The sequence below is a fragment of the Lytechinus variegatus genome, chromosome 7 (genome assembly GCF_018143015.1).
Source record: "Lytechinus variegatus isolate NC3 chromosome 7, Lvar_3.0, whole genome shotgun sequence".
NCBI classification, from domain to species: domain Eukaryota; kingdom Metazoa; phylum Echinodermata; class Echinoidea; order Temnopleuroida; family Toxopneustidae; genus Lytechinus; species Lytechinus variegatus.
In genome coordinates this window covers 2,429,815-2,452,020 of record NC_054746.1, presented here as the reverse complement: position 1 = coordinate 2,452,020, position 22,206 = coordinate 2,429,815, and the positions used below count along the sequence as shown (strand labels likewise).

The 22,206-nt window shown below is 35.8% G+C and overlaps 2 protein-coding genes across 7 annotated transcripts in view; one reads left to right on the top strand and one right to left on the bottom strand.

Moving 5' to 3' along the window:
• Positions 1-1,363: 1,363 nt before the first annotated feature.
• On the bottom strand, positions 1,364-15,028 carry LOC121418206 (TATA box-binding protein-associated factor RNA polymerase I subunit A-like). 3 transcript variants are annotated; one of them, XM_041611935.1, is made up of 11 exons: positions 14,927-15,028; positions 12,290-13,495; positions 11,058-11,212; positions 8,156-8,220; positions 7,527-7,686; positions 6,231-6,318; positions 5,711-5,811; positions 4,545-4,703; positions 4,026-4,213; positions 2,686-2,849; positions 1,364-1,769 (listed from the first exon to the last, which is right to left on the bottom strand). In XM_041611935.1, exons 2-11 carry the CDS (start codon positions 13,143-13,145, stop codon positions 1,663-1,665), a joined length of 2,043 nt encoding a protein of 680 aa, XP_041467869.1. In that variant the 5' UTR covers positions 13,146-13,495; positions 14,927-15,028; the 3' UTR covers positions 1,364-1,662. The 3 variants fall into 3 exon arrangements, with proteins under 3 accessions (XP_041467869.1, XP_041467870.1, XP_041467871.1); XM_041611936.1 differs by having other exon boundaries at positions 14,906-14,978; XM_041611937.1 differs by lacking the exon at positions 14,927-15,028 and adding an exon at positions 14,695-14,774.
• Positions 14,727-22,206, top strand: part of LOC121418207 (tetratricopeptide repeat protein 9C-like) — a 26,772-nt gene continuing 19,292 nt past the window's right edge. Inside the window, exons 1-3 of one of the 4 annotated variants that reach the window (XM_041611938.1) lie at positions 14,727-14,808; positions 15,738-16,131; positions 16,716-16,895. In XM_041611938.1, the coding sequence (XP_041467872.1) occupies positions 15,789-16,131; positions 16,716-16,895 (523 nt within the window). In that variant the 5' untranslated portion in view covers positions 14,727-14,808; positions 15,738-15,788. Of the gene's footprint in view, positions 14,856-15,048; positions 15,177-15,737; positions 16,132-16,715; positions 16,896-22,206 lie in introns of those variants that run through there. The other 3 variants (XM_041611940.1, XM_041611942.1, XM_041611941.1) reach the window with 3 other exon arrangements.

Genomic DNA, 22,206 nt, shown 5'->3' with positions numbered 1-22,206 from the left:
TAAGATATCACGATTATTAATATTACTTTTTATATGCCATTGCACATTAGCTCTCAACATAATAACCCATATATGTCTGGGGTCATTTCCAGCACCAGCACCTCTGTCCAGAGTTGTATCTGAAAAACCTTGTCAGAATTGATGCAAAAATATATATATATAATAATAATCAATAAGAGAGCCCCCCAACCCCCCTCCTCTGGAAAATAAGGGTAAAAGGTCATATTCATATTTTGGAAGCACTTTTCCATAAATACATCTACCAAACAAAAAAAAAATAGGGGAAGAGTCATCAAAATTTTTCCTCTGCCCCCCCCCCCCCCCCCCAGCTACGTTTATTGCCTCTTTCAAGTTTACTGTCATGACTGATGTCATCCCCAAAACCAGCATTCATTACCTAACTTGAAATTTCCAGATACATTTAAAGTAAAATAAATTCAGGAAAGCTAATGGGGCCTTTCATAAATTGGTTTCTGGATGTTGATTTTGAGTGAGAAAACCTTCTACATTTCATTGCTTTTTTTTTTTTTTTGTTAAACTCAATTACAAACGAGAGCCCTTCTGGTGCACCATGAATTTAAAAAAAATAATGAGTAACAAAACAATTTTGTCGGTGGCACATACAATTATATCAGCAAGTTTAACTGAGTTAATATATGGTGCATGTATGGTGTAGGATGAAACTTAAAAGGTACAAATTTAAAAGAGGTTTTAGTTTTAAACTAGGAGGGGGAGCAAAACCGTGGAATATGTAGATTTCATGTTTAATTGGTTTTGATTTACCATGTATCTAGTGGCCTTTGCAAAAAAAAAAAAAAATCATCATTGGACCTTTCTTAGTATACAGGCTGAATTTTCCTTTGAATTTTCAAAGGCCTTGGTTTTGTACCCTCTCTTAGTGTAAACCTTGCCTCCTCCTCCTAGCTTGTAATGACTCATTATTTTCAATGTGAAGGTTCATTGAATTTCACATGCCACAGTAAGGCTGTCACCAAAACCATAATTATATTACCGGTATACAGTATTTTTTTTTCTGAGCTGCCCTGGAAATTTCTAAATTTTGAGATGTGATGTTTAACATAGTTTAATACTGCATCACAAATTCACCTGTTTCCATTTCTCTGAATCCCATTCAACGATTATTTCAAAATTCCGGTGTTGATTTAACACCAGCCCGGAATCTATATATGTCCACACCAGAGAATTGTTAAACAACACCAGTTTCGTTTTGGTCCAACACCAGAAAGGTGTTTATACAGCATCGGTTTGATTCCAAACTGGTGTTGTTTCAATACTTCTCTGGTGTGGACATAAATAGATTCCAGGCTGGTGTTAAATCAACACCGGAGATTTTCCAGTGTTCTAGAGGAAATTCTCATAAAATATCTTCACACAACCAACAACTTGAAGAATGCAATATGGTGACTGAGTTCAAAGTATCATAAACATTAAGGAAGGAATGTTGTTGAGGTCAAGTAATTCCAAGTCACATTTCCCATTGACTTTATGACTCGGCCAATGCCAGCAAAATTCGGCCTCGAGACCAGCCTTGACTACATTCCTGCAAGATGGCAACACAAAATAATCTTTGTTTCTGGTTCTAATAATGCACTTTAAATTCAGTTTTTTCAGCAAGTGGAGAGTACTGGAGGAAATCTATTCTCATACAGCAGGATTTGACCACAAAGAAGTTTCATCCTCCAGTTCTTTGGACAACTCTGGTCTAATTTCTTGTATGGCTTTCTGTACCTTCCGCACGAATGGATAATCTGCATAAAGAAAAAATAACAAGAAATTTCACTTTTACAAAGATTGTCTGAAATGAAGATAACAAATTTGAAACTCACCCATGGCTCTATTATGAGTTGTTTTACTCACCTCTTAGAAGGATGAATTTCCTATTATGGACATGTTGCATTCAACCATCAAATTTTGGTGCCAACTCAAGAATATAACCCTGAAGAACAAAATTATCTTGATGCACTTTAGAAACTTGAGTATAATGTTAAATCATAATTCAGTTTCTATTAAAATGATGTAACTAGCAATGTATACAAATTCATGACGTAATTTTTCATTCTGAATGTTCTTTGTCACAATAAACCTCGCGCTTGCGCGATCGAAGGTCAAAATCTCAGGGGAGGGCGGAATCCCCCCTCCCCGGCTGTGAGCCGGGTCCAAGTAACCCGGCTCTTTTAGGGTTAAGATCCAATCTAATCCAAACCAAACGGCCCTTATTCTGAACTCCTGTTTACCTCCAACCATGATCTAAGCCTGGGCTAATAGAGTGGCCAAATAAATTCACATTAAATACTACTTGTGCTTACTACAATCTTTCCAATGTTTCAATGCTGCAGAAAATGATTATACTTACCATTTAAGACAAATTGCATCGCTTTTAATGTCAAAAGTAATGATAAATGATAATCTTGTAATAGAAATTTGTATCACATTTTGCTTTCCATGGTTCAACCACAGCTTTTGACTCTAGTTGATAAACCAGAGTTTGACATTCCGGCGAATTTACTTTGAAGATGCAATATTATTGTCAAAATTGATGATAATTTGATCATCTTGTGATAGAGTTGCATCACACTTGACTTCCCATAGCTAAACCACAACTTAAGAACAGTGTTTGAATTTAAACCAGATTTTAGAACATGAACCATTAAATTACTATCTTACCAGATCCATAGAAGATGGCTGCCAGGATTGCCTTCTGTACTGCTATCTCTGGGTGTCTATTCGCCATCTCTGCTACACCATGCCTGTCAAAGTGATAGCTAGTCCACCAAGACTTACGACTGGACCAGCATTTCTTCAGGATTGCTTTGGCAGGCTTGTCTTTACTGTGAATGGCAATTAAAAATAACGATAATGATAAATAATAATTATAGGCATTTATTTACACAATAAACAGAAAGAATAAAAGAGTTTGGATGCGTGTCAGTTTTTTGTTTTTACTTGCACATGTATATACCCACCTGCATTACAAGAACAATAATATAGTTTTCAATATATGAAATAATCAGATGTGAAAAGTTCCAAACATATACACACAGCCAGTGTGTTTATCTTTCTCATCTTGAAGCAGCACTGGAAGAAGAAGATGCTAGAAAGGATAAGATTTTAGATGTGAAAGTCTCTAATGACAATATATTTCTCAAATTTAATAACTAATTTATTCCCAAGATTAGATGCTTAGGCAGAAAAAGTGAGTAATACCAGCATGATAATTTGCACAGAGATATGCACACTTAAAGAGAAATGCCAGAAGTTGCAGTAAACACTGATTTCATGAGACAGTCTGTAAAACCAGGCTTGATTGTCAGTATATCATCGAGGATCTAGATATGGTACAGTTACATAAACAGAACATTGTGAAATCTTGAAATCTACGCTGAAAAATGTTCACACTGAAGATCACCAACACAGATAGGCACACGTGGGACAGTGAATTATTATTGCTGGAATAAAGACCCGACGGAAGTGACCAAATCCATGCTTATTTTGCTTATTTCTCAGCAATTACACAATTTCTTCCAGAATCTTTTGGCACATACATGTATTTTTTATTCATACAAACAGACACTTGGGTGGTCATTATATTAGATTCTGTAAAAAGTCATTTTGAGATCGTTACCAGAACTGGAATTTATCTTTAATAGAACAGAAGAATACAGGACTAAGAAGCATGTATGCTAAAAGACTCGCGAGTTAGTTAAGACCACAAATGCTAACAACTACATAAAATTGGCTCTGGCCAAGATTGCTTTTGCATGCTTACATGAATACCAATTGATGTAACATTTCTTTTAGATTATCATAGAAATTATCATGACGGATGTTAGATACAGAGATATTTTCAAAAGGTACAAAAACTGCAACAGATAAAATATATGATATTCATTAGGGCTGTGCAATGGAGAAATATGAAAACTAAAAGGCACCTCTGCACCTGGAAAATCTAAATAAATAAAACAGTCATAATTTGTACAAGATAATAAGATATGTTCCATTGATACCTTTCAACAACAGGGAGGATATGTTCAACCAGCGTCTTCCACAGTGCAATGTGATAACGGCAGGTACTATAATCAGCCATGTTGAAGATCAGAGGAAGTACCTCGGCTAACTCTGCCGATTCCGTCTTCTCCAGGAGGTCCACGTACTCAAGGGTGTAATCACTGGCAGGCAAGAGGGTGGCTAACTTCTGCAATGGACACACAGGAGAAATTTGTACAGAAGCAAGGAACATTTGAATTAGTATTCAATCATATTTAGTGGTCAGTGTTAACGCTACAGTAGACGACAGTGGTCGGGCCCAAACTTGCACGGGAGATTTCTGACCACCACTCATCATGAAAAACACTATTTCCGTCCACCACTAATTTCAAATGAAAAGAGTTTCAAGAGTAACTACATGCAAAGAGGAATTGCACTTGCGTTCATTTCCCTATTTAATCTTGTTTAATTTGCATAATTAACATTCTTATATTTGATAAATATTAGTTTATTTTCAAAGATTTGCTGATCACACTTGCCTTCAATAGTGTTTTGAGTTTGTTTGTTTTCGTAGGCTTGTTCCTCTTGATGAACTGGTAGAGATAGACATGAGCATTGGGATTCCCAGGGTTGTTACTTAGATAGTTGTTGAGTATTTGCTCTGCCTTGTTGATACTGCCTTCTTTAGTCTCCAACATCTAGGAAAATAAACAAAAACAGTTTATATGTGAAAAAAATATTCTTTATTACACAATCACAACATTTTTGGTAAGCTTTTGCTTGCTAGGCTGCAAGCTTCATCAGACCTTCGTCATAGCTGGTGCTGTTGCTGAAACAGCACAAGAGATAGTTCATACATAAGATTGTGATATGCACTATACAAGCATGAAAAATTATCATCATTATTATTACTATCAATATTATTAGCATACATTTTTTAATCAGCTGAAAATCATTCTGCTAAAGATTCTATAGCTGGAACCACAAAAGAGGCCGGATATTTAGGGTGTTTCATCAGAAATTGATGTTGCATGATAAACTGATGGAACAATTATGTACATTTTTGTTATATATTTTAAAGGGGCTCTAGCCCCCCCCCAAAAAAAAAATAAGAGAAAAAAAACCCACTGGTACACTGCCATTCTTCTGAAATAGTCCTTAAACTAATTTTTACAGCAAATTTTTGTCTACTTTCATCCTATTCCCCCAATTCAACTAATAGTCCATAATACTAAAACTTTAATAGTTATACAACTCTACAAGTAATTAATTAAAATCAAATACTAGTTGGGCTACTAGGCTTGCTTAGTTGCTTTCATACTAATATGATAATGTGACTCCTAATATACTATTTCTCTAAGACTTATACTACCATATTTTTTTTCAATTCTTTTTATTTTCATTTCCATTCAAAACATAATACAAAGTAATATAAAGTAATACAAATCAAGTACAATTTTACAGAAGGGCATTCTTACTTCGTAAAACAAACAACAACAACAACAAAAACAGTATAATATAGAGCATAAATGGAAATGAGGGGGATCCACTAAAAAGCAAAGCTTGTAAAGTGTGGATCCTCCTTGGAAATGAAGAAAATAAAATAAGGTCGACTTATTCTTATATGCGTACATGTATATATTACAGGAAAGATAAAGAGAAAAGTACCACATGACAGGGGTACTCTCCATTTCAGGAGTCTTACCTCCACTTGCTTTGTGATGAAAATATCCCATACACCTGGTTCATTGTTGAATTTACCAAGATTGGTAAGAGCCCTCTTCCGAAGAGTTGCATCTTCAACAACTGCAATGAAGTATAATATGAAAGATGTGAAGTGTTATTATTCAATATAGTTTGGTTAATGTGCACTGTTAATTCAATTCAACATTTATAAAAGGGTTTATGCTATATCACCATGTGATTTATTAAGGTTTAATAAATATGGGGCCAGATGATTAGGTAAATATATGCTCTAGGTGCCAACTGGCAAATTTGTAATGTTAAAAATTTAATCCGCAATCTTGTACTGAAGGGATGATGTCACAAATTTTTTTAATTCTACATTTCAGCATATTTTGATGTTTTGGCTGAGCATGATGAAAAAACAAAACCCAGCAAAATTTTTACTCCTGGTCGATCGGATCAATTGTAACTCTTAGTAAGACGGGCCCTGATGTCACAACTTGGTACCCAATCCAATGTCCCACTTGATAATTTCATACCTTCATCATCACCTCTCCCCTTTATTTTTTCATGCCACTGGCAGTATTCAATCAATCCAGCATTTGCTGAGATGAGCTTCTTTCTGATCTGCAAAGAACAAAAAAAGTGAGATTGGATATGGATTGTAAATTAAAGGATGCTTCGCTTAAATCTAGAGGGACTTTATAACGTGAATTAATGCATAAGTAAAAGGCATTTGTAAACTACCATAAAAATAATAATCTGCATTTATATAGCGCGTAACACATCAGAACGATGTCTCTAAGCGTTTTACAGATATATTACTACCCTGGTCATTGGATCCTTGCATGCCCGCATACAATATAAGCACCACATAAAGAAACCATCTCACAATGTTTTTATAATATTAATAAGATAAATTTAGAAAGTGCAGCCAAAGCCAGCCATTATATAAATATACTCTACTGCAGTTTGATATTCCCATTGCTAAAACTACGAAAAATACAATCTACTTAAATGCTTTCCTCTATAAATAACTCTCAATAATGAATTAGAAACAGAAACAGAATGGGCCAGTCTGAGATGTTATTTCCATTCCTATCAGGTTTGTACCATGTAGCATTGGTAATGTAATGGTGCCTAATTTGGAGTGAGAAATCGATGACAATCTGCTGTCCAGGCAATAATTTCTATCACTTTATTTACTTCTATAGCACTGATAAACTAGTCTGCTGTGCACACCCTTCATTCGAGTCAAGGGTCTGAATGTGCAGCCTACTAATGCCTTGTACACTGAAGGCCCTCTCACAGTAAGTTTTGCATGTGCTAGTCTTTGCATGGAGACCCACTTGCTGATCAAAGTTTAAATCAGGATCTGTGCCTGTAGACTACTGATAAATAACACCCAGATGACTGCCCAGGGACCCGTTTTCATAAAGAGCTATTACTATGGTAACTACAAGGGAGACAGGGCTTAGCAGCCAATCACAGTCAAGGTTTTCTTAGTACTGTAGTTACAATACCTGCAAAATTACATTACTTGTCAGTCTTTATAACATGGGCAGCTGACCAATATCCACTTGGCTAAAATATGTTTCACAGTTACTTAAGTGTCATCTAAAGTCATGATTAGCACTGACGCGGATGATATGTAATGCGCAATCTTATTGATTGATACGCAGTACTGCACATAATCTTAGTCTGATCTGACCAATGCGTAGATGCATTTCATATGCCACGCCACTGGGTATTTAAGCGCGACTCTAAGTCATTCTTAACTTTTTGTGACCGTGACCCCCCCCCACTAGATGGCTGTAAAGACAAACTGTACAAACCTCTGGCTGATTACTTTCTTTGTTAGCACATTTTTTAGATGCAGGCCACATTTCTGATAGAGTTGTCAGTGCATCTTTCATCCTATCCTGTCGGAGGAGGAAGAGGGCATGCTCTAGCTTCTTCTGGTACGGATTGGTCGTATTGATCTTGCGGACAAATCTGAGAGAACAATTAGATGACATTTAATATAGGAGAAAGATGAATAGGTAATTGGTAATAGGTAATCAAGGAATAGGTAATTGTGGAAGAGCATTGGTGTAGTGGTTCTGACTCTCGCCTTGTAAACAGAGGGTCGTGTGTCCGAATCCCACTGCGGTCTAGCGTCCTTTGGCAAGGCGTTAATCCACTCTTTGCCACTCTCCACCCAGGTGCTAAATGGGTACCCGGTTGGACTAGTCTTTCAATCTGAAGGATGTGGGATCGATTCCAAGCCATGGCGTGTTTTCCTTCAGCAAGAAATTCACCCACAAAAGCTGTGCGTACAAGAATCGGTAGACTAGCTTACCCGGGGTAATATAGGAGCGCCTTGGGCTCCTAGCAAGGTGGATACGTGCGCTATACAAATCCTATATTATCATTTATTGAATTTACCCATTAAATTACCATACATTTTTGTTTGCACGTTTACCTGTAGAGGTCTTCTATTTGTTCAGCATTGCTATCAGGATGATTTTGAAGAACATGGGCTCCAAACTGTGAAGGACACAATCACAAAAAAAAAACAGTGTCAAAAACAGTTTTAATGATGCATGTAACAGGTAATCATAAGGCTGTTTCTATTCAATTTTTTTCAGTTTCTTTATATACAAAGCAATGATATACAGTGAGATGTGACTGGGGAATTTCAATAAAAGCCAATGGCTTACAAAATGGCAATTCCCCTTGACAAGACATACAAAATAGTGAAAATTGTCAAACATTGAACGACTGGTCTATTGATATGTCACTGCTTTATGGTATAGCAAGTAAATGTCAACATAATTCTTAATGCTCTTCGAGAGCTCTTATTTATGTAACATGCCACCAATCAAAAAGGCATTTTAAACATTTTGTAATTTAAACATTGCAATATCTTCAGTATAGCCAACAAATGTTTAAAAAATGCAAATCAGTGATTCTGCCAACTTCTAACACTAATTCTATTCCTCTCTATTTCAATCCAAACTCTCACCCTCTCTTCTTACTTTGCTTTCACCATTTCTCCTTTATCACTTTTATTCAGCCTTTGTTTTCTTTCGTTCCTTCCTATTTTCTCCTTTTTTCTCGTTTTCTTCCTCTTTCTTTCTTTCTTTCTTTCAACGACTCAGGCTATCAATGCAAGAACTCTGATCTATTGTTAGCTCCAGATACTCCAATCAACTTAACTCTGGCTTCTTCTGAAAATGGACTCATTGCTTCTTCTAGAGTTATCTACAGGATCTACAGGAAAGAACTTGATAATGTGACAACCTCATCAAGCTCACATTGGCATGATACTGGTTTTCTCGATTCATCTACAAAAGTGAACTGGCTGTCTATTTATCAATTACCAACACCTAAAAAAGAGGCTGATATTCAATACAGACTCCTTCACAATATATTACTGTCGCTAACTATACTTCATCAATCTTAATACAGACATTTTGTCTTTTTTGCGGATGGTGCAGAGAACCAGGAACCATTCAACATCTGTTCATTGAGTGTAAAGGAATCCAACCCCCTCTCAATCTTCTTCACAGACTTTTGAACAGTCTCCTCCCCTCTCTTAAACTTAATTTTGACTTATACTGGGCTCTCATTCCGCATGCCAGCGGACGAGACAGAAAGGTTATCCGCCGTGCAAATTTACGTATCATCAGTCTAAAAAGTACCATTTATTGTGTGTATCGCACCTCAACTTTCACTGATCCACTAATTGTTTGGCTACATCTAAAAAACAGAATTCTGTATGAATTTTCTTAAACAAATTATGCTCCAATATTGATGCCTTCTTACAGAAATGGTGCATGAATGAATTACTTTTTACCATAAGCGAGGGCAGTATTGCATAGCTTATACTTCTGTGTTTATAATCAACAGTTGAAAAACTATTACCTGATTTCCTTTGAATACTCATCTCAAATTATTCTTTTATTGTATACTTGACTTTTGTGATTATAATTTGTAAATAAAGTTTTCATTTGAAAAGTAAAAAAAGTCTTTCTTTCTGTCTTCCTTCCTTCATTTCTTTCCTTCTTCTAAACCTGAATTTGCGACTTATATATCTTCAAATGTCATTTTTATTCGTTATTTGTTAACTGCATTTTAATGTTAGTGTTCTTTTTTTAGCACCAGCTAATGATGAGAGTCTTTTAACAGAAACTTCTTTTGATAATCCCCAGGCATTAACTGGTGTTCTTTCAGGACTTTTTTCGAGTGAGTGTGTTTTTTTTTTGTTTTTTTTTTACTTTGATAAATATTGTACATTGGATAATGTATGATGATTATTTTCAATGTAATGAATTTGACTACTTTTACGAGTAAAATGTGTGCCTGGAAATGAAATAAAAAATAAAATATAGTAAATTGGAAATGTCAGGAAACTATATCAAACGTGTTACCTCAACCAAATTCCTGGGTATTACTATAGACGAAAATTTATCTTGGAAAACTCATATAGCTTAAATTCACAAAACAATATCTAAGAATGTTGGTGTCATCAGCAAACTTCGCTATGTCTTGCCCCCATCCATTTTGCTAATGTTATACAACACTCTTATTTTACCGTATCTCAGTTACTGTAATACTGTTTGGGCAAATACTCATCCAACCAAACTCAAATGTTTAAACAACTCAATATATTAGATGTATACCAGTTAAATGACTATATGTGTGCAATTCTCATATTTAAGCATGTAAACACTCAACTTCCTAAATACATATCGGATATGTTTGTAAAGAACAGTTTAATTCATGCTTATAATACTAGAAACAGGAATCAATACCACAGATGGAATCTGAATACAGAATTTTCTTTTTATTCATGTAGGTACCATTCTTCTACAATCTGGAATTCACTCCCTACATGTATAACCTCAATTTCATTTTATAACAGATTTAAGCACAATCTAAAGCTATATTTGATCAAACGTGACTCTCGTTGAATTCTAAAGGATTTTTTTGTCTTCTTTTTACTTTCATCCCCCCCCTCTGCTTTTCATTCTCTCCTTCCCTTTTCATGTATGTTTGTTCTGGGTTTGTTTTGGTACAAGACGCAATTCATTTTATTTACTGAGTATTCACTGAATTTGTTCTCCGCTTTTATTAATTGATCAAATCTTATGTTATTAGGGAACTGTCTTGACAAGACCTCTATGGTCTTTTACAGCTATACCTCATTTCAATACTTTTTTTCTATTCAATATGCATGTACATACCATTGAATTACCTTATCTTATCTTGAATTGCATTTTTTATTATGTGTTGTTTCATGTTTTTAATATTGGAATTGAATAAAGTTGAATTGAATTGAATTGAATTAAAATATAGTAATGAAAAGAAAGATGTCTCACCTTCCAGAGACATTCAATATCAGGTCTTTGGTAGGTACATTGGGCACATAGGATCTGGATAGAATCCTCCCATTTCTCTTGCAGAATACACTCTTTCAACATGCTTGACATGGCAGTAAAGCTTGAGCCTTCGTAAACTTCACTGTAGAGCTCGCCTTCGATAAAAACAAAGTTAAGAACAAAATAAATGATATGATTTCAGGGCAAGTTCTGATTTCTGCAAGTTAAACTGTCTTGACTGAAACATATATCTTTGAATACATTTAATAACACCACATGTATTCTCAAATACAAATATGACAATATCTCAATGACTTGTCCTTTATTTGTAGTTTGAACTGAAAACAATGTTTCAAACTATCAATCTAAGACCTTTTCAAACTGAAATTATGTGATAATTCATGGGCAATTAGTGAAAAACTATTAAAAATAACCACACATTTAAATTAATATTGGTAGTGATTTGGGAAAATTTTGTCAAATTTCTATATGGCATAAGACAATACCAATGAATTAAGTGAATAAAGAAATAAATACAATAAATGAATGTAATTCAAAAGTAAATGATCTAATTGAAAATTACATACAATATTTGAATTAATCTAAATTGTACTTTCAGAAATTAAGGAGGTTATCTTGCTACCATGCTGCATTATGTTCATTAAAAATGTCGCAAATGATCACAAAGAGGGGGGCTTTCACTCTAAGTTCTTAACATGTTCCTAATTCAACATCTTAAAATGAGACAGAGACTTTACAAGGTTTATAGTATACCGGCAAATACCAGATTTTAGTGTATTGAATGATAAATCTGCCCATCTAGAATTGATATAAACTTAATATAAAACAGGAGGCCTTAGGCTTAGACTGAAATTTTGAGTCTGTTTCTGGTGTTCTGTTGAGACTTTGTCTAGCTCCACTAAACACTAACATCTAAATGGAGATCCCAATGTGTATGAGAGAAAAAAAGGGGGTGCTTATAAACTCCTCAAAACAGACATATCTTTACGTCTAGCTAGGCCTCTACTTAAAGGTAGAATGCTGTTTATACTAACAAGGATAATATCATTGGCCAAAAATATACAAATTCTAGCCTGGCAATAAACATGTTTACATTTCTCTAGGAACAGATAAGATCCTTAGTAAATTCAGAACCTGAGAAGTGAGAACTCGTATGGTATGAGAGTCCCTTAACTAGTTTATGGATATAAAAAATTAGATCATTAACATACCTCTGATATAATTAGAAATATGTGTGTGCTGGAACAGAAATGCGTCCTCTAATGTTCTCTTTTCCTCCAGAGTTTGCTGCGGTGATCCAACCTCTTTTCTTCTCTTAGACCGTTCTGGAAGCACTTCTGAAGTCACTTTCCTCTTCTTGGCTTTTGCAAGGTCAGGAGCACTGCTGTTGCTTTCTTTCAAATCCTTTCCCTTCGTATTCAATGGATCCTGCTGTTCACTTCCAGGTTTTTGTTTATTTTCTTGGGGACTATCCCGTGAGAATATGCTGCTGCTATTGCTATCATGTTCGCTGTGTTTCTTCTTTTTCTTTTTCTTAAAAGCTTTCTGTTCTAGTACAGGGTCTGTTGCAGGTTTACTTTTGCTCTGACCACCCTCCTGCGTTCTTTTCTTTGGAACTTTCTTTTTCAGTCCCGATATTGAGGCAGAACTTTCACCTTCAATACATTTTCTGGTCTCACTAATCTCCTTGGTTTCTTTTTCTTTAACACAGTTCCCCTTCTCAATACCTCTTCTTTTCTTCTGCTTCGGAGATATAAAATCTAACAAACTTTGCTGGCTTCCATCATCTGTTTGGTCATTTCTCTTCTTTTTCTTCGATTTACTCTTTTCAACTGGAGACACAAAATCTAACAAACTGCTCTGACTCCCTTTAACCGTTTCTTTCTTATTCTTGGCATTTCCCTTATTCTTACTACTAGTATTTGTTATGTTAATCATGCCTTGCTTTTCACTTATTTTCTTCTTTTTCTTATGACCATTCTGTTTACTTTTAATCAGGTTGCTGTTCCTGTTACGATCTGATGGTTTGTCTCTCTGCTTCTTTCTAACAGAATTCTGTGACTTCATCTTTGAGCTCTAGATGTCCAGTCCCTTTTATTGCTTCTTCTGTCTTTACTGACCACACTGCACGATTCCTATAGAATTATCTGATACAATATTCTTTGTTTGCTTTTTCATTCTTCTCCTTGGTTCTTTTCTCTCAAATCAGCCAGCAGATATATTGCAAAGATGAATGAGCTTTTCCAATGATTATCTATATTCTTTTTTTCCCTAAGGAGGTATGTTAATCACAAAGCTCTGAAGATTTTCATAAAGTCATAAGTAGCTGTCAACTTCAATATATCTTGACCTTGGATGTTGACCAGACAAGAAAGGACTTTCCATCTTTCATCTGTTTGAAGTGGTGAAGCCTGTGTCTGTAAAGTATAGCGAAAAGAAAGAAAATATTCAAACATTGGATCTGTTTTGATATACTTACTTTATTAATGAATACTTTATCAGATATAGCTATAATCTGATATTGGGGTGATCTTGGAAAAAATTTGCACAATTTTGGAAATGTTAGGTTAGGCAGGCAGGTATATCAAACCAAGTTTATTGCAACTTGAGAGACTGATAAACTTTGAGAAAATAATGACTTAATGTGTGTGATAAATGAGAGTGTTCATGAATCACGAGTCTCTCCATTACCATACCTTCCACACTTTGTGAGTTGAGTGCTCCCTACCCCCCCCCCACCCAGATGCAGTTGAGGCTGTGGCTGGTACTTCTTGTCACAGTCAAGGCTGCTGGAGAAAACCGTCCCTCATACGTGACTCGGCCCAAGGCCAAGCCAAGGATATAGGGCCTACTACTAATTATTTATAATCATGTATTAAATTTTAGTATTTGTGAAATAATAAATTGTTCTTCAGAACGGCATCGCTAGTCAGAAGTACGTCATCACGAGGCGGTTCAAGGGTCAGGTCTATTGTCTTTGCTTTGTTGACAACTGATCGAGAGATCTACAGGAGATCGGGTCTGGTAAGAAACGTCTCATTTTTACCATTTATAGTGAAATTTTTTATCCCTTTTTACGCATTAGCATGATTAGGCGCCAGAATGTGAATAGATAAATAAAACTCGACCCTACAAACCGATTTCACCCTCTAACTGAGGTTTTCCTCGGGAAATCCATCTTTGTGTACATATGTCTCTTATGCATATATGGACGCACTCACACATTGTAAAAAAAATTTATCAAAATATTCAAAAGAAAAACATCGTTCATGCCTTGGCTTGAAGTTGGACTCATTCAAGTCAAGACTAGGTCTAATGTTAGACTATATGGCTACGCCTAAGGAAGACTCGATATAACTTAATTCAAATACCAATGAAAAGCTAATGCACTGACATGGTTGGTAACATTAATTTATGGGCATTATCGTGATATTGCATATTGGGAACCACCGTTCACGTCATACATTACAGCAACGCTTTATATTCCACCTCCATTCATAGGATGAGTGGTGCGCGTATACAAATCGACGAGTGGTTCCCAAAACCACGATTTGGCCAATTTATAATGTTAATTAAATTTGATTTAGGAAATGGAATTGAGTTGAGAATCTGTTACCTTCCTTTTGCGGCCAACTTTCATTCACACAGAACACAAAAATCAACATGTGGGAACGTGTTGTAATATCTATCGACAAGCTTCACGTGCCTGCCGTCGTCGGCATTTTTTAAGGTAAAATTAGGCTGTAGGCCTAAACGATCGAAGATTTTTTTTAAAAGGTAGAAATCTTCTAAAATTTTGAGTGATTTATTAATTCTAAATATCATACCTCTTTCCTCTGCTAGCTTACCTTCTTATTTCTGACCTAGTTTAGTTCAGTTCCCTTTCTTTCTCGCAGAACCGCAGCAACTCACAGGAACACCTTACCGGTACCTCTCTGAAGCCTAGCCGACCCCGGTGGGCCGGGGACGGCGCGGCCGATGAGCTGCGTACCGGTCACTGTCGGCCAGCTCGGCTCACTGTCTCCAGGCAGAAGCAGAATGAGATGGGCAGTAATACTAAATAGGTTCATTATTGCGGATTGAAATAATCGCTAGAGGGTATTCATTTGTCTCGCAATCTACTATGGTCAACAAGGAAATTCGTGATCACTCTCGCAAAAAGTGTTCACTGGCTTTCTAGGAAATTCGTGATCACTCGCAAAAAGTGTTCACTAGCTTACAAGTTCACGAGCTTTCGAGTGCCACTGCAACTCTTTATCAAGTGACAAAGATTGTCACTTGTCACTTTGTCACTTGATAAAGAGTTGCAGCGGCACTCGAAAGCTCGTGAACTTGTAAGCTAGTGAACACTTTTTGCGAGAGTGATCTCACGCATTATGCGTGAGACTTGGTAGCTCTGCGTGAGCAGAGGTCTTGAGTTTGCTCAATTTCGACCTCCCCCCATAAAAAAAAAGAAATTTGATTGACCTTCCCATTTTTGTCCTCTGCTACAGGAAACTGTTTTTTTTAGGCCTAAGGTGTTTGAACTATTTGGTCAGGAGTTTCATCCAAGCATAACAAATAGAGGACTATATGAAATAAATAGTCGTGAATTTGGACTGTTACTGTTGTATATTGGTTCATTATTGAAGCATTTGTAATTTCTCATTTCATTTTAAGGTTGCAACAAACACCAACTTTCATTCTTCTGCATCCTATGCACATTTGAACATGGCTGAAGCAGGACCTTCCAGCTCTAACGATGCATCAAGCAGCGGCATCCAAAGTCCAGAACAGAGGCTAGAAAGGGCTTCAGATTACAAGAACGCTGGCAACGAATGCTACAAAAACAAGGATTACAAAGGTGCCATTGGGAAGTACCACAGGGCCCTCATGTGTATCAAGGACTTAGACATGGGTGCAACAAGAAGAAACATGAGTGCTGCTCTTGGTCTAGCAAGGCCAGGACCAGGTCAGGATCAAGCAGCATCTAGCCTTAATCAAGCAACTATACCTCAGCATATGTTGGACCAGGCAGCTGAATTTGAATTGAGCTGTTTGAACAATTTAGCAGGTAATGACAGGAATTCTCTTTTTAATAATAATAATCATATAGAGTATTTCTAAAATGCCAAATTCACATTGATTATGTGCTCAAGGCACTGAAATAAACTTGGTATATAATTATTACCCCGGCTGTAGCTGAGCGGCCATATAGGCGCTAAAGCATTCAAGGAATAAATCATACCGGGTACCCATTCACCTCACCTGGGTCGAGTGCAGCACAGTATGGATAAATTTCTTGCCGAAGGAAATTACGCCATGGCTGGGATTTGAACCCACGACCCTCTGTTTCAATGTCCGAAGACTTATCTACTGGGCCACAACGCTCCAATAAAGAGGTTGTTTTGTATATTTCTGTGATAAAAGACACCTATATTTTTGTTGTTGTTCTGTAGAAATGGCTAAAAGATTTTTGCATGAAGACTTCACAGTTTCCATTATTAGAGACACACGTGATGAAATAGGAGTATCTGATATAAACTGTAATTCCTTTCTTTTAATTCAAACTAATCCCCCCATGGATTCATTCTCTTTTAAAATGTACATTCTTGTCTAATTTTCTCTTTGTCAACTTATCTTTCTTATTACCTATAGTGTGTCTACTTCAACTACCAGCTCCTGATTACAGCAAAGTAGAATATTACTGCAATCAAGTCCTTGATAGATCTGACAGGAATGTGAAAGCACTGTATAGGAGAGGAGTAGCACGCTATCATCTACATGACTATGAGGGTGCGCATAAAAGTCTTTCGAAAGCAAACAGAATTTCACCCGGTATGTTGAAATGTTCATAAATTTATCTATTTATTCACTGATCAATACAGATATTGGGTAAAATTATGATAAAGGTGGGATTTAGCGCCCCCTTTCCTAGCCTCTCGTTTTGCCTACTCTGAACTTTGAACATAGGGCATGAGTGAAAGACTCTCAAAAGCAAAGATAATTTCACCTGGTAGTGGTAGGTTGAAATATTTGGTTTACTGATACAGATTATTTCTGGTAAAGTTTTGAAAATCATATACCCCCAGCCTTAGTCTCTTGTGTTGTACAGGGATTAATGTTACCATGGACCTGAAAGATGGACCATTAACGCAAGCATTTCTTTGATCCAATGATAGTCACCGTCACCCGGTTATGAGCGTCTCAATGCGAACATACAGGTGTTGTAACAATAGCAATTACAATGACTACCAACGGTATCTGATCACTCAAAGACGGAACAGTTTCCCCGGTCTTGATTTTTGTTGGCTGATACCCTGTTCCTCATGTGCCTTTCAGTCAAGTGAGTCAACATGCTTCATATATGGAGCAGCAAACTTGAGAAGCGGACAATTTTTATGATATAAAATATGATATTATTCGATCCGCTAACTACCGCTCACACTTTTTAATAACATTGAGAGATACACGGTCTATACATGTTATGTGCCATATATATCTGGAATATTATTGAGAAACTTAGTCCCTTCTCACGGTGACGATCATAGTACCAAAGAAGACTAGTATGAAGAGAATGTTATTCAGATGACAATTACAGTCACCAGTAAGTGAATTCATCATCTAAGCGATAAATGTCCATCTCTTCATAGGTCCATGATGTTACTTCATTGGCACTTATTTTCACTGAGATGTCCTCCCCCCTGGGGGCCGTTTCATAAAGCTGTTCGTAAGTTAAGAGTGACTTTAAGAACGACTGGTGATCATTTCTTACGCGCTAAACCATCGCCTATGGTGTATACCATTTACCAAAAGAAAGGATCACCAGTCGTTCTTTAAGTCGTTCTTATCTTACGAACAGCTTTATGAAACACCCACCTGGTCTTGTATTTTAATATTTCAACAATATTACACTATAAATGGGAAAAAATAAAAAGGGCACAAAATTAGGCTAGTAGAGGAAGCATTGGTGACAATGAATATCCAAGGCCATGGCCTTAAAATAATGGCTTCAAATGGTTTATTTCGTGTGTGTTAATTCTTGAAGTTACCACAGTTTGATTCTGACCAAGAAAATGCAGTTTTTCCATATCCAGCATATACATTAGGCATATAAAATAACGAGATAATTTAAGCGAATTCGATATTATGTAGTCTGTGATCGAGATAATATGAGTGTGACAAACAATTATGTGAAGGGCATACAATGCTGGATACGATGTAGTGGAGATGGTTTATTGTTTAACATGGGTCTTTCATTTTCGAAAATCCCAGGTTCAAAATTTCATGCATTTCTCTTTTTTTTAATGATAAGTCAATTATCCTCAACTATAGATGATTAAAAAATACTCAGTTTCTTTAGTGAAGCTCTAATTGTATTAAAATATTCTTGGGACCCAGTACTCAATGTCTCATCCAGTACTCATTATCTTTTCATACAACCATTCCACCAACGGTGGTTGCAGGAACCATTATGTTCTGTTGACTCTTGTTTTCATTCTTGTGATGACTTTAAAGAGAGAAGATGATCTGATGCCTGTTGCAGAAAGAGTTATAATTAATTTTCCAAAAATCAAATGCTACTTGATACTCTGCCATTCAAGAGACAAGTGTGTTTGGACCTTGCATTTGATTTCCTTTAGTTCCATTTTGATCCATACATCTATTTCTGCAATCGGCCCTGATCAATTAAGTACAAAAGACATGGGCCATTGAATACAAGAAATTGTCTTTTCTCAAGGAAATTGCAAAAGAGTGATTGGACATACAAGTTATGTGATATAGTGGTTCTGACTAGCTTTGTAAGTGGAGAGTTGTGTGTTTGTATGATCCAAGTAAGGCACTAGCATCCTTTGGCAAGGGATCAATCTACATCCAGGTGTAAAATTGATACATGTACCTGGTGGGATGCAAAAACAATGTAAGCTTGGAAGCTTTTATCAGGAAGTGGAGCAAGTGAATACATTGTGTTTGAGGAAAGTTGGAATTCAATGACCAAGGTAATAAAATGTTTACAGAGCGCACAGAGACTTTCTTCCAATTAATGATATTGTTTAATCCCAGAAGAGATTTTAACTCCTTTGTCGGCTAGATTGAAAATCAGTACAGATATTGATGTTGGGTTGAAAATCATTTTACACTGAAAATTGAAAATTGACTCACACATAAAAAATAGTTTAATTCTAAAGTTCTATCCTTTTATTTGATGCAACTTAAATGGTTATAAATTTGAAGAAAATGTAGATTTAAATTGTTTTTCTAGGATGATCAGGGGCCTGTTTCATAAACTTCATCAAAAACAATTGCAATAACTGTTTAAAGGTATTGAAATTATTCATTTTATTGGCTGATGGTAACAACGTTATAATCTATGCATTTGTTTAACAAGTCCTTGTGAAGTAGGACCTTGTACAAGCATGGACCGTCAGAACTCAAGCAAGGGAGATTCATTTTTGCAATAGCGCCATCTTGAGTTTGAAGTAATCTTGAGCAGTGGATTGATGAGAAGTCACTTCAGTCATTGTGTACAAATTCTTCTAGCTGCCCCCCCCCCCCCCTCTTTCTCTATCTCTTTTTCCTATTCTCTTCATGTCTCTGAATGATTGAATACTCATACCCCTTTCATACAACCAATTATGCAGCTAATAGCAGCATAATTTGGTCGTAAAATTGGAGGAGGACCAGACAAGATTTTGAGTTTATGAACGCATTTCCAAATAATGCGGATAATTGCCATGGTGCGGTCACAAGGTCACCCTTTTCCAACACAACCGCATCGGAGGGGGCGTGTCCAGTTGTCATGACGATTATCCGCCTTTTTCAGGACTGGCGCTCGTAAAAATAATGCGGCTTATTTTCAGAGTTTGTGAACGCAATTTTTATTGAATTATCCGCATTACTCTTAGGCGGTTAATTGGAGGATAGGTTTATGAAAGGTGTATCAGTTGATGATGCATGATTCAGGTTCTTTAACAACTTTGTTCTGTCCAGTAATGAATTGTTCATAGTCCACATTATGTTGAAAGGAGAATACTTGCTTATGTCTGAAAATTAATGATCCATAAAACCAATGGTTCAAATAGCTCATAAGAATTGATAAGAGTCAATTGAGCAAAGAAAAAATCATTTATTTCTAGACACAGATCCAGGGAGGGGTGCCGAAGGAAGGTGCAGGCGCGCCCCGTAAAATTCAAAATAAAATAGTGTACCCTGTAAAATACCTTAAAGGGATACTCCAGGCTAAAATGATATGGTTTGAACAGATCAAGAAATTCAGACAAACAAAACTCTGAAAAGAACTTGATCAAAATCGGACAAAGAATAACAAATTTATAGCATTGTTAAGATTTACATTATTCCGGTGAAACAGTTCTTGGCATGTCTTCATGAGTATTCAATGATCAAACGGATGATGTCATATCCACACTTTTTCTTTTGTATTTTATTATATGAAATAAGGTTTATTCAAATATATTCCTCTAAGAACTAAAAAATTAGATTGACAACTGAAAAGGGAGCAAAAATACTGAAAGCAAAAACCAAAATCCCACAAGGGCACATGACCTTTGGCAGCATTGCGCATTTAGCCAGCAGGCTTATACGCGTATTGCACCTTCATTTTTACTGAGCGCAAATAATGAATTAAATCGTATTGTGACGTCACCTCCTAAAGCCGTAGAACGGTACATTTTGGATGATACGTCTCTTGTGCAACAGTGCGAATGTTCGACATTCAGCCTCCCATTTGCTCGCGTACAACAAGCTAAGTAGGCATTGTACAAACATTGCTGCAACTTTCTTTATCAAAAGGGAGACACCGGTATGAAAATGAAATAATTATTATTTCATGTAATAACATAAGAAAAAGGAAAGTGAGGATGTGACATCATCGGCCCACCTACATTTAACTGTTTTCAAAATATTGTAAACTTTAAAATTCAATAACTTTGTTATAATTGATGAAATTTTCAGCGTTTTGCTCTGTGAATATTACTCTATTCAATTAAACATAAATAATTTCAGCCCGGAGCATCCCTTTAATAATTTTCTTTTTTTTTTTGCTTGTCAAAATTTTCAGACAAAAACAAACTCTGGATCCATCGTTCATAACATTTCAGTTCTTCCAGGTAGTGTTAGAGAGAAATCCAAACCAAATTCAAAAATACAGATGATACAGACATGCGTGAAATCTTTTAATAATTGCCATTTATTTTTTTGAAATTTTTTGAATTTGAATCGCAATAAATCGCATAGTGTGCGCTGGGCTTAAGATGGTGACATGATAACATCAATGCAAAGCTATATAAAAATGCAAGTTTTGTTGGCGGCTCGATAATAATTTTAAGTCGGTGTGAATGCATGGAATAAGTTATTAAGAAGGGATGGTCCAGGCTGAAAATATATCTAGATAAATATAGTAAAAGAAAATGCTTAAGATTTCATCAAAATTGGGTAACAACAAAGTTATTGAATTTTAAAGATATGCATCATTCTGGTGAAATAGTTATAGGCATGTCTTAATATGAATATTTATTAGGTGGGCTGATATGATGTCATATCCCCACTTGTTCTTTTGTATTTTGTTATAAGAAATTAGGTTTATCAAAAAAATTTCTACCAAGAACTAAATCAATTGGATTGACAACTGATTAATTGCATTAGTTATTTATTGCCGCAACTTATTTCATCATAACGGATACACTTCATTTACGCATGTATGAAAAAACATGACAGTTTATATCAGATGAAACATTTATGATTTCATATATAATAACATAAGAAAAGAGAAAGTGGGGATGTGACATCATCCCACCTAATGAATATTGATGACAATGTGCATATAACTGTTTTCACAAAATATTGATAAAGTTTAAGATTCAATAACTTCATTATTTGTTATCCGATTTTGATGAAATTTTCAGCATTTTGCTTTGTGAATTTTACTCTATTGATTAAGATATAATTATTTTACCATCCCTTTAAGTATAAAGGCCTCAACAAGTTTAAGTATTTGCAGACCTGTCAGATCAGTGTGAAAGTAACTAGTGAGACTGAATATTGCTTTCATCCCACGTTTGGGAAAATTTTCATAAGACTTTATATTGTAATAAAAAAATTATGATAACTGTTAAAAGCTACTGAAACCCTT